The sequence below is a fragment of the Thunnus thynnus genome, chromosome 5 (genome assembly GCF_963924715.1).
Source record: "Thunnus thynnus chromosome 5, fThuThy2.1, whole genome shotgun sequence".
Classification (NCBI taxonomy): Eukaryota; Metazoa; Chordata; class Actinopteri; order Scombriformes; family Scombridae; genus Thunnus; species Thunnus thynnus.
The window spans coordinates 21,183,268-21,195,209 of NC_089521.1; the positions used below are offsets into that span (position 1 = coordinate 21,183,268).

Here is an 11,942-nt window from a genome sequence, read left to right on the forward strand (position 1 = left end):
AACACCTGGATGAGGTCAAACATCTGCAATAGACTCTTTAAGTAAACATTTATTTGCAGCGTTAAACCCCCTTTATCCCTTTAAAGAACGGGTTCACAATTTGTCAAGTCTGTCAGGTGCCAAAAAGAACATTGAAACATGTTTTTCTTGCCATAATCATTCCTCCTGTTTATACTGGCCATTAGAAGATCCCATTATGCACTTCTAATGTAAGTGATGGAGGCCAAAATCCACAAGCCTCCTTCTGTGCAAAAATTTATTTAAAAGTTTATCTGAAGCTCAGATGAAGCTTCAGTCGTCCAAATGAGTCAAATCAAATAGATATCTTTCAACATTACAGTCTTTTTAATGCCAAAGTCTCTCTTTTTGTTACTATACTTCTACCGCATCTCAACAGGGAAACACAAAGAGGGAATCTGATGCTAAACAGAGTGTAAATGTGGCAGATATTCACTTGATATGACTAACTCAGACTGCAGAAGCCTCATATAAGCTTCAGATAAACTATTTTGTAGACACATTGTGGATTTTACTTGTGGACATACATTGAAAGCACATTTAAAGGGGATCTTTTAATATCCAGTATGAACAAAAGGAAAGATTACAGCGCGAAGAAACTTCTTCCAGTGTTTATATGGACACCTGAGTGTTGTTTTAAGACACACTTGAAAAAATTGTGAACCTGTCCTTTAACAGGCTCCACATCCTGGTCACATGTCCCACTACAAACAGTTCAGGACTTAATGTGGAAAACTATCCGGATATCACAATTTAACAGATGGTCAAATCCAGTTACTACACAGGTTATCATGTTGAGTGTTGAGCAGTCGTCATGTGGTTTGAATATGTGACACAGAGCCGGCGGTGAACGCCTCTCTTAGCGGGACAGTGAGCTCCAGTCCGGGCGGAGGCAGGACAGTCTGGTCCGGAGGAGAAGGAGGAGGAGGAGGAGGAGAAGGAGGAGGAGGACTCTATTCAACTCTCACACTGGACACACAGCGGGTAAGTTTCACAGTTTAGACAGTGTTTCGATTTCTTTCTTAACTTATGTTGACTAAAAACAAAAATCACCATATTGCTGCTAGTAAGGCGTCTGTGAGGCGCAGCTCAGAGTGAGTTTAAAGCTCTTAATGCGTCTTTTTTTCATCTTTTATTCTTCATCTGTCAGTATGACGCTCCAATTTACTACCGCGATATGCTACGTGATTGATGTTAGTTAATTTAATGTACCTGTACGTATTCTTTCAACTGTATATAGTCTTTGTTCGATGTTTAAAGTATGAGACGAAGTGAAGTTTAGCAGGAAAACCGGATAAGCGCAGATCCGCAGCAAATAGTGTGTAAGTAAAGTAAAAAAAAATATAATTACCTGTACGTGATGGACTGATAAACTCGTCTTTTACAAGTTTAAACAGGCGACTAAGTTCAAAAGAAAAATAATAAAAATCCCCTATAATATATGACCAAATGAGCTTTGACAAATATGCCACTTTCTAGCTGTAATTATAGGCTTTATTAAAGGTTAATAAATGATTTAGTAATGTTTTATAGGACAGTTATAAGCTATTAATAAGAAAAACATTCGAGTTGTCTGTAGAAAATCCTCCTCCAGCCAGTATGACTCTTTCTTTGTAGTTTTAGCTAACTTAGCTCTTTCATTCCTCTGGAAATCCCCTTAAATGGACTTTATACAATTACCCTACCTAACAATTTAATGTTTATAGTTATATGAAAGAGTGTAGTTACAGCAAAATAAATGGATTTTGCTGGTCAAACAGTCCATTTGAGGGGACTTTCTGATTAATTTAAGAGTTAGCTAAAGGGACAAAGCAAGTTTAATGCTGGAGGAGGGTTTTTCCACAACCTGGCAACCCAAAAGTCGTTCTAATTAATACTTTGCAGCTGATCTAGAGCTGCAACTACTAATCAAATAATCAATTAGTTGCCTGGTATTAAATTAATTGCCAACTATTTAGATAATCATTAATTGTTTTGAGTAATTTTTAAGAAAAAATGTACAAATTCTCTGCTTCCAGCCTCTCAAATGTGAATATTTTCTGGTTTCTTTAGTCCTCTATGACAGTATACTGAGTATCATCAACTTGTGGGTTGTTGTGGACAAAACAAGACATTTGAGGACGTCACCTTGGGCTCTGGGAAACAGTGATAGAGAATTTTCACCATTTTCTAATCAATTAATCAAGAAAATAATCGATAAGTTCATCAATAATGAAAATAATTAGCCTTAAACTCATCTATAAAACATTTGGGAATATATTTAGCCATTAGTTACAGCTTATAAACCCTTTTTAAAGGGCACTTTACTAGAAAGTGGTGCCAATATTTTTCTTAAACTTACTTGACTGAGTTGCATCAGTAGTGTTATTCATTAAAGTGAGCGTGCTCAGGATGATGCTCTTAAGAAGATGCCGTTTTCTCTGCAGCACAGCACCTCTTGTGTTCTTGTGCTTCAGCTTCACAGTAACATATCTGTTGACAAACATTTTCCTCGAGTGTTATACCATGAGGTGGGTGACGACACCTCGGGGACCTCGGCCAGTTGCAGTCGTCATGCAGTTGGCTCAGCTTTGGCTGTACAATAGTACCCTGTCATTAGCACACAGAAGGAGCTGTTTCCATTGCACAGCAATATCAGGCTCTTGTCAGCGTCCATTTATTCTGTCTTTATGTTCTCTGGCTGACTGAGTGCAGCTGTGTGAGGAGCTCCCTGGATGTGTGTCATTGTCTCCCATTGTGGCTCCAACCCTGCTCCAATGTTGTGTAAACAGCTTCCTCTGCTTGGCCAACCTGATGCATCAGTTTTGAGTTCACCTTCCCATGCAGGATGAGTCTCTGTCAGTGTCACGATTTTAACATAACTGTCTGTTTTCTCACTGGCTCAGGAGATCATCTGTTAATCCAGCACAGTCACGATGGAGTCTCACGGACTGAGTGGCTCTCCGGACGTCAGGATACAGAGGAGCTACATGCAGCAGCACAGCCCCAGAGGCAGCCAGGACAGCTTGTTTGGAGTCAGGGTGCAGGTTCAGGGGATTAAAGGTCAACCCTATGTGATTCTGAACAGTTCTGGCCAAGAGAGCCACAAAGACATCTCTGTCATCACTCACCAGGCAGGGTATAAACCGGGCATGGTGAGGAGGTCTGCGGATGAAAGACACTCTCCGTCTGAGGCGCAGAGGACTGCAGCCTCCTCTGGGTTTCATTATCAGAAACACCCAGAGATTCTTAGACCTTATGACCCTGAAAATAATAACCTCAACCTTCTCTGTCCTTCGCAAACAGCCTCAGTTGCTCGACATGGACAGCAACACACTGGCCCGCCTTCTGAAACAACTCAGACTGCCAACCCGACCAAAGCCAGGATCCCTCTGCCTGCTGAGGGCCCAGAGGGAGATCAGAGTGAGGCGCCCGAGGACAAAGCACCTCCCTCAGGTGGACAAATCCCTGCAAGGTCTCCAAATGCAGTGGACACAGAGTCCTTCTTATCTGTAGGGAAACTAATACATCAGTTCAACAGCAGCCAGCGGAGGGGAAGAGGCCCAAGGAACAGATTGGACCCAGAGCAGTGTCGAAGGTCACGTAGCGTGGACAGCGGCCGAATCTCAGACTCCTCATCCTCCTCCTCTTCTTCCAGCAGAGCCTCGTCTCTGAAGGGCATCAGAGTCGAGACCCCAGGTGGGATGTATCCACCCGGGTCAGCCAGGGCTCGGCTGCTCAGTGGTGAGGCCACTTTGACAGACAAGAGAGAGGAGAGCAAGCCCAGCGCTCTGCTCAAAGCACATAATGGAAGAGAGACGATGTCCCCAAAGACCCCAAAACTACTTCACAGGATGGAGAGATCGTCTGTCTCTGTATCATGTAGCGACCAAACTGATGGATCTGATCAGAGAGACACACAGGTAAAGAGGTTTGCTGTAGGATACGCTTGTAATTTTAAAGATTGTATTTATTTGCTGTATATTCTCTAACCAGGTCACTCCTGATCTTCTGAAAGGACAGCAAGAACTTTCAGCAGATCCAACTGAAGACACAACAAAACAAATACTGTTCACTTACCTCAAGGATGGGTAAGTCACCCTCAGTATTGACCACTTTTAGTCAAGATAACTTAAAGGATAAGGCTGGTGATATTCTGTGTTTTCCTTATTGTCACCAAATCACAGGAAAAGATCAAAGCCAACAGTAAATTGATCTTATTCATAAACAACAGTCTAACACAGTTAAATCCTCTGTCCAAAAACTAAATTAACAAACTAAAAACACATCAGTAAGACACACTGGTGCATTTCTATCCACCTGTTTTTTTTTTTTCACATTTTAAACTTTATCTTGATGAACCAACTCAATTTTTGCAAACTGGTAGAGGATGACATTCATTAAAAATTTCTTTTGCTGATATTCTAGAAATTTGGTTAAATTTTGCACTAAATTTGGATAGAAACCTTGCTACATGTCCCTTCATTATAATGAAAATGGACACTGTAATTTATTTTGACTCAATCATACTCCACATACACCATCCTGGTGCCATTAATACACACTAGCATACCAAAAGTGTATTAATCCGCAGCTGAAAATAGTTCCTAATAAATGCACTATTTACTCCTGTTTGAGTAACATTTCCTAGAAACTACAGTGCCCAGCTGTTTTAGGAGATTACTGAACCTTTTTTACACTACTACACAAACTATATATTTGTGATTCATTTCTAAAGCTTCAGGTCTTCTGGAAGAACCGATGGGCTAAGTGTAACAGACATGGTGGGGAAGTTGGACAGTATTGAGATGTTTTGGTCTTTTCATGGTATTTGCTGACAGTAAGAAAAATATAGAATATCACCACCTTATCCTCTAATAAATGAGCTTATATTTGTCCTTTCAGCTCAAGTTCCAATACTTGAAAAGTGCTCTTTTTGGAAAAAAATGAATATTCCATAACACTGTCTCTTATATATTTTACCTTATAGCCACCTTGTGATGATTAGCTTGTGGGTGTGATCATGTGGTGTAGTCTGATAAGGGGGTGCTGCTCCAGCTGTGTGTGCTCACACACGCAGCGGTCAGGAATGCAGAGCATGAACTTGTTTCCACTGATAAAATAACTTCTTCACATGGAATGTGTTTAAGATTCATCAGTGCCTATTTTGAAATGTGTGCTGAAGAAAAGACAATATTTTTTCAAAAACCTCTGGGTACTTGAGGCAGGTACAAGTTCACACCATTGTTAGTGTGTTTGTGAAATATTTTTCTTGCTGCTTCAGGACGACTGATGATGACTCCACCACTCAGAGGAAAGTCAACCTGCTGCTTGAAAGGATCAACAAGCTTAAATGGAAAACTGCTGTGAATCTGGAGGAGGAGAAAGTGAGTGGTGGGATGAGATGGTCGTCAGTGTTGATCGCTGTTCAACATAATCCGCTGTTTTTGTCTGTAACTGCTAATGATACTGTGCTATTGGACGTCTCTTTTTCCAAACATGTAGGATAATGCAGCTGATGTGAGGCAGCTGCAGGAGAAACAGGCATCGCTGGAGAAAGAAGTGTCCCAGTTAAAGCAAAAACTGGAAACGGAGATGAAGGTGTAGTGCAGTCCTATCCTGCTGATTCCCTTTTAAACCACTCACATCTTATTCCTGTGATTGAGTATGTTTCTTTCTGTTGTTGTGTTGTGCAGAATGAAAAGACTCTGGCTAAGGCCTGCGAGAAGGCCAGGACAGAGAAGAAGAAACTGGAGGAAGAGTTGGTCAAAAGTCAGACGGAGCTCTGCAAACTCAGGGATAAACTGACTGAAGTTGAGGCAGAACTTCAGTCTACCAAAAAGGAGTAAGGGCGCGACTTCTTAGACAGTTTATAAAGAAAGAATGTAAAAATACACAAATTGTATGTGAGAGTTATGTACTAATCAAATAAAGTTGGATGTTTTTCTTGGGTAACAAATGAAGCTGTTTTGAAATGCAGAGCTAAATACCAGGACGCACTTAAAGCCTAACCTACTTTCTTTAAATAAGCTTTCGCTCATAGTCTTAGGTCATTCAAGTGTACTCTGATGTATGATTGGATCTGATAAAGGTCATTTGACTGAAAACAGAGTCAAATACCATTTGGATCAAGTGAGCAGATATCATTTTATCTTATCTAGTCTCATCCTTTTAAAACTTTCAGGCAGGGTAAGCGGACTTCTTCCCATGATATGAAATATAGAACTAAATTATGTCTGTCTTAACTGCATATTTTGTGTTTTTTTGTCTGATGTCAGTCTGACTCAGATGAAGGCAGAGAGAGAAAGATCTAAGACGGAGATGAAAGACCTTCAGCAGCAGCTCTCTGAGATGCACGATGAGCTGGACCAAGCCACGAAGGCAGAGGTGATAAATATGGAGAAAGAAGACCTTCTGAAGGTAAATGAAACCATTTGAACAAGATACACTTCGCAAATCGACAGCAGATGGAAAGCTCCTGGTAGTGATGTATTTTGATGGATGTCTGTCTCAGGATGTGGCGCAGCTGCGTGCAGACTTTCAGGAGATGCTTCAGGTAAAGGAGGAGCAGGAGGATGTGCTGCACCGCCGGGAGAGGGAGCTCAGCGCCCTGAAGGGGGCGTTCAAAGAGGAGGTGGAGACCCATGATAAATACATTGCCGCTCTAAAGGACGAATATGAGCAGGAGCTTGAGAATCTTATCAGGGATTTAGAGAGGGCTAAAGAGGTAACAACACAGATTCTACTGATTTCTGCTTATTTCCAAAAGCTAAAACATTCTTTATTTTGCCTCCTATGTGCATCATTTATTATTCCACCTTGTCTCTTAGAGCAACACTCTGCTGGGCCAAGAGAAGGTTGAGGCAGAGGAGGAGAGTGGTGCAGCTAAGGTGCAGCTGAAGGAGCTGGGTCAGGAGAAAGATCAGCTGAGAGGAAGGGTGCAGGAGCTCAACAACAAGGTGGATCAGCTGAGCAAGGCCATCCAGGATTACAGAGCCACGGAGAGACAGCTGGAGCAGAAAGCCAAGCAGCTGGAGGTCGGGAAACATGAGCAAAATATCTGATTTACTTTTATTTTAGTTTTTTTTAGGTGTTTTGAATCAGATTTTGTTTAACTGATGTGATTTATTCTGACCTTTTCCTGTATATTCTTGTTTTTCCCTCAGAGGGAAAAGCAGCAGGTTGAGGAAATGTTGAAGGATGTGAGAAGGAATGAGGAGGAAATGTGTCAGTCCAACCAGTCGCTGCTCTCTCGCTTGGAGGATGTGCAGGTAAGAAAAAAAAAAAAAGCTTGAAAGACATAAAGCATATGATTGATATCTTTACATGAGATCGTTGTTTGATCTTCTTTTTGTTTTCTTCTGTTAGGGCAAGTTGACCAAACTCAATCATGAGCACAGGGACCTGAAAGAGAAGCTCAAAGAGGAGCGGAAACAAATCGAGGAGCTGTGGAAGACAAAAACTGAACTAGAGGATGAGAGGACGCTGCAGGACAGGACTGTGGAGCAACTTCAGAGGAAGGTAAGGAACCAAAGGACTTAACCGACCCCCTTATCTTATCAACAGCTGTCAGGAGAGATTCTCTTCTCTCATTGTAAATACTTTGTGGTCAGATGAACAGCATCATGGAGGACTGCGAGGCGTCTACAGACATACTTCAGAACCAGGTCGACGAGGCCAGAGAGAAGAGTCAGAGGGAGTTGGCCGAACTGCGGAGACAGCTGCAGGAAAAGGGAGCAGAGCTGGAGAAATCCCGACAGGCAGCCAAAAATCTGCAGGAAGAGGTGTGGCACTCATTGTCTTACTGATTCATCAGTGTGGGGGTTCAACTCTATTAGTCACCAATGAAATAAAAGGAGTCATGCCCTTTGTTTCAGCATTTTTCTTCTAATTAGATTCTAAAAACAAACAAACAAAACAATTTTCCAAAACTCTTTTGTGTGACATTGAACAGAAACATAAAAGTCTCAAATGTGTAACCAGACTTGATTAATTCCGTGTTTGTGTGATAATGTCTGGCTGCCCGACAGCAGACTGCATTGCATGTTACCTTATCTCAGCGTGTGTGTGTTTATTCTGCGCTCCGCTCTCTGTTCAGCTGCTTCCTCTGGAGGAGGAGCTGCGTTGGTGTCGCAGGGAGCAGCAGGAGGCCCAGCTGAGGGGCCAGCAGCTAGAGCAGAGGCTGGAGGAGCTGGAGGAGAAGAACGCCACCACGGTGGAGGATCGAGAGCGGCAGGTCAAACTCATGGAGGTAAACGTCTCAGTGCAGAATGTAGAAAATAAATTATATATTGTGTCAACATAAACATTGATGAATCATGGGTTTAGGGTGAAAACATACAAAAATATTTAAAAAAAATACCCACATTTAACTTTCTTGTTCACAATTCTCCTTTTATCCTACATGGTCATGACAACATTTCGACCACAAGTTGTCTCTTTCAGGTCTGACTATCTTTTCTTTTTGCAGATTATTGTCAGTCAGCAGCAAAGATTTTATGATGTGCCTCCTGAAAACAGAAATAAGCCCTTTTTGTTTAACATAACAGCCATGACTGTCTCAACAAATGATATAAAATATCTCTGTGCACACAGTAGATCTAATCCTCTAGCTGCAGTTACAACATAAAAATCTTCCCAAAGTGGAGTTTCTATTTGTATATATATGTTTACTAAAAAGCTACCGTTCAAACCTGATGATCACAGGCAGCTCTCAATCAGAAACAGCATTCACTCGTTATACTTTAGTTTATCGCATATTTTTGGATTGTTTATTTGTTGGGATGCCAGTATTTGCACTCACTTGTTCCTGTGAACTATGAGGGTGTTGAAAAGAACCATGGCAACAACATCTCACAGCTCAGCACTGTTTGTCTTGCTGATGACAAAACATTACACAGTGACACCAGCGTGCACACTGTTGACACTGCGTATCGACTGAGGAAGCTCGTGTTTACTGTAAAAGTTATCAGACCTGTCTGGGCGTTCTCAGGAAACTTCTCTCTCCCCCTTTCCAGTGACTAAAACAGGAACATCCATTCAACAATAAACAACCAAAAGTGTTTAATTATCACATGTTTTGCAAATGCAGTTATCTGTATCTTAGTCATTATTTTCCCCCACAATTCCCACAGTATTCCCACTTTGAATATTACTAACATTACCCTGTTTGTTTTGTTCTAACCACACCCTCAAAGGATAGATCCACCATGTGCGCCGATGCAATATAAATTAACTTGATGATGTTTTTATACAATTCTTAATGCTATCCTCTTCCCCCAGGGGCGTATCAGTCAACTAGAAGAAGATCTTCATGAGGAGCGCGGCAGTGCTGACCGCCTGATGGAACGATTAGACAAAACCAAAGAGCAGGCAGGTTTACTCCCTCATCCTGCATTTGACCTTTTTTTTCTGCACAGAGCTCTTATTTTCTATTTGCTAACAGTCATGAATTTCCCCCATCAGCGATAGAATTATGCCTCGTCTCAAGTTTGAACTGTCATCCCCTAGATCTGTTTTTATCACAAACAGATGTAGGGCCGAGTACTCAGATTTCCCATCAGAGGCTGAAAGCTGCTGATTGGTATGTCCAGAGAGGCTCGAGAAACAAGTTTTGTTTCTCAACGTTTCACTTTGTAACAGCCCTGAAATATGACTGAACCCTGCTGACTTCATATATGTTTCTTAATATCAGACGTCATCATGAGAACCTCAGCTCCTCAGTGTGCCTGTAAAGTAGGCCACTATTCATGAGAGCAAAGTGGTGCAGACTAATTGACACAAAACACTGATTTGAGTGCAGTGCAAAGACAAAAAAAACAGCTAACTATTGTGAGCAGCTATTCACACTCCCTTCACTGGGCCTCTGGATGTTATTAGAGAGGAGAGCCGTTAGATCTGATGCGGCGGCTCAGACCAGACAGCATTTCCTCTGGTTTTAGGAGTTAAGCGGTGCTTGTCAACACGTCCTGCCCTTTTTAATAAAGTACAGCCATGTTTTTAGTAAATATGGGAGGCTGTACGTATAAAGTGCAAGCCCATATTTAGCTTCATGTGAGAATTGGCATAAAGAATTTGTTTTAGTGGTTCGGTGCCCACATGTCATAGCCTTGTCAACTTATTAAAAATGTATGTTCTGAAGTGTATTATGACTGAACGGTATAACGGTTTCTGTGTCTGTTGGTCGTGTGTGACAGATGGATCAGATGAGGAACGAGCTGATGCAGGAGAGAGGAGTCAGACAGGACCTGGAGTGTGACAAGATGAGTCTGGAGAGACAGGTACTGATCCAGAGCAAAATGAAATTTATTAAATTTATATTTAAGGAGTCAACACATCAGAAAAATACAGATAAAAATAAGACACCATCTGCCACTTTGAGCTGATGTGTAACTTGGCAAACCAAATCTACTGTTTCTGGCATCAAATTTACAGCACAAATAATCCATCATCAAAAAAAAAAAAACTCCACAGGGAGGGTATCTTTAAGTTTTCCTCTTAAATGACATTCTTCTGTTTCATTTCCTCTGTCAGAACAAAGACCTCAAGAGCAGAGTGACTCATCTGGAAGGATCACAGAGGACCAACCAGGATTCTCTCGTCTCCAAACTTAACATCCGCATCCAGGAACTCGAAGAAAGGTTGCAAGGAGAGGAAAGGTAAGCACCTCGCACATTAAAATGTGACCTTTTAACTCATCAACTTTATGATTTATAGTAAGTATAGAGGGTCTGTATTTGACAGTGTAGGATAACACTGAGAAGACACTATGTGGATAATGGTTCCATCAGATACTTGATGGTTGCTGTCGGGCGGTGAACCCACTCATATCACTTTCCCTGTGGTTGTAAGAGTGAGAGTATCTCTGGTCCAAACATACCAGGAAGGTGTTGAGTTACAGGAAGCTGCCGCAGCAGCGATGTGATCTCTTGGTGCTTTTGCTCTCAGGGACAACAACAGCCTGCAACAAGCCAACCGCAAGCTTGAGCGCAAGGTGAAGGAGATGAAGATGCAGGCAGACGAGGAACACACCAACCTGCAGACCCAGAGAGATCAGGTAGACGTCTTTATTCATAAAGAAAAACAAACAAAAAAAAGTACTCAAGAGCAGCAGACCTGACTCATAATTCAATATCTCACTTTTGTGAACTCTGCAGCTGACTCAGAGACTGAAGACGGCGAAGAGGCAGATGGATGAGGCGGAGGAGGAGATTGAGCGTCTGGAACACGCTAAAAAGAAGCTACAGAGAGAGCTGGACGAGCAGCTCGAGGCCAATGAGCAGATCCACAGCCAACTCAGCGCACTGCGGAACGAGATGAGGTGACCACACGCCTTCTGCCGCCGAGCCTCTGTGTTACATTAATTCATGAAAATCACATGTCGTTCTTCAGCCGTGGTCATTTTTATTTTTTCATTCACAGGCGTAAGAAGAAATCGACTCCTCTCATTAAGGTTGTGGAGGATGATGTGAAAGACTTGGATGATTTCGGCTCTGATTAACTGGACTGATGTGTGATAAAATAATTCAACAGTCATTTCTGGACTTTCGGAGGAGACGCTGAACTTATTTTCAAGAGTGGTTGTTTTAATATTTCAACATAATTTCATTAACAACTCAGGTGTGTTTGTATCTTTTTCTCAGTTGTGCTTAGCATGGCACCGTGCCAAGGCTGACCTCTAGTGGCAATATTTATAACTACATTATCTGACAGACTTGTTTGACGGAGCAATTCTGACTTATTTCTCAAATTAATGTCTTTGTTAAGTTATTCTTTTGTGGTGTGTGTTAATATTGTGCAAACTGCAAATCTCATGACTAATAAATATATGTACTCAAATGCTTTTCCAACATTCACTGATGTTCATGGAGCTCCAGAAACCCTTAAAACTGAAATAAATCTGGCTATATGTTGTTTCTGTAAGTCTAAAGGCATTAGACTTACAT

The 11,942-nt window shown here is 41.6% G+C and overlaps 1 protein-coding gene across 2 annotated transcripts; it reads left to right on the forward strand.

Moving 5' to 3' along the window:
* The first annotated feature begins 727 nt into the window (after positions 1-727).
* On the forward strand, positions 728-11,810 carry LOC137183183 (cingulin-like protein 1). 2 transcript variants are annotated; one of them, XM_067590049.1, is made up of 19 exons: positions 728-1,002; positions 2,904-3,920; positions 4,021-4,088; positions 5,282-5,384; positions 5,503-5,598; positions 5,694-5,842; positions 6,276-6,417; positions 6,512-6,724; positions 6,828-7,034; positions 7,164-7,268; positions 7,366-7,518; positions 7,611-7,781; positions 8,096-8,248; positions 9,280-9,369; positions 10,194-10,277; positions 10,531-10,655; positions 10,945-11,053; positions 11,154-11,317; positions 11,419-11,810. In XM_067590049.1, the coding sequence occupies exons 2-19, from the start codon at positions 2,934-2,936 to the stop codon at positions 11,495-11,497; spliced, it is 3,198 nt and encodes a 1,065-aa protein (XP_067446150.1). In that variant the 5' UTR covers positions 728-1,002; positions 2,904-2,933; the 3' UTR covers positions 11,498-11,810. The 2 variants fall into 2 exon arrangements, with proteins under 2 accessions (XP_067446150.1, XP_067446149.1); XM_067590048.1 differs by having other exon boundaries at positions 729-1,002; positions 3,994-4,088.
* Positions 11,811-11,942: the final 132 nt, after the last annotated feature.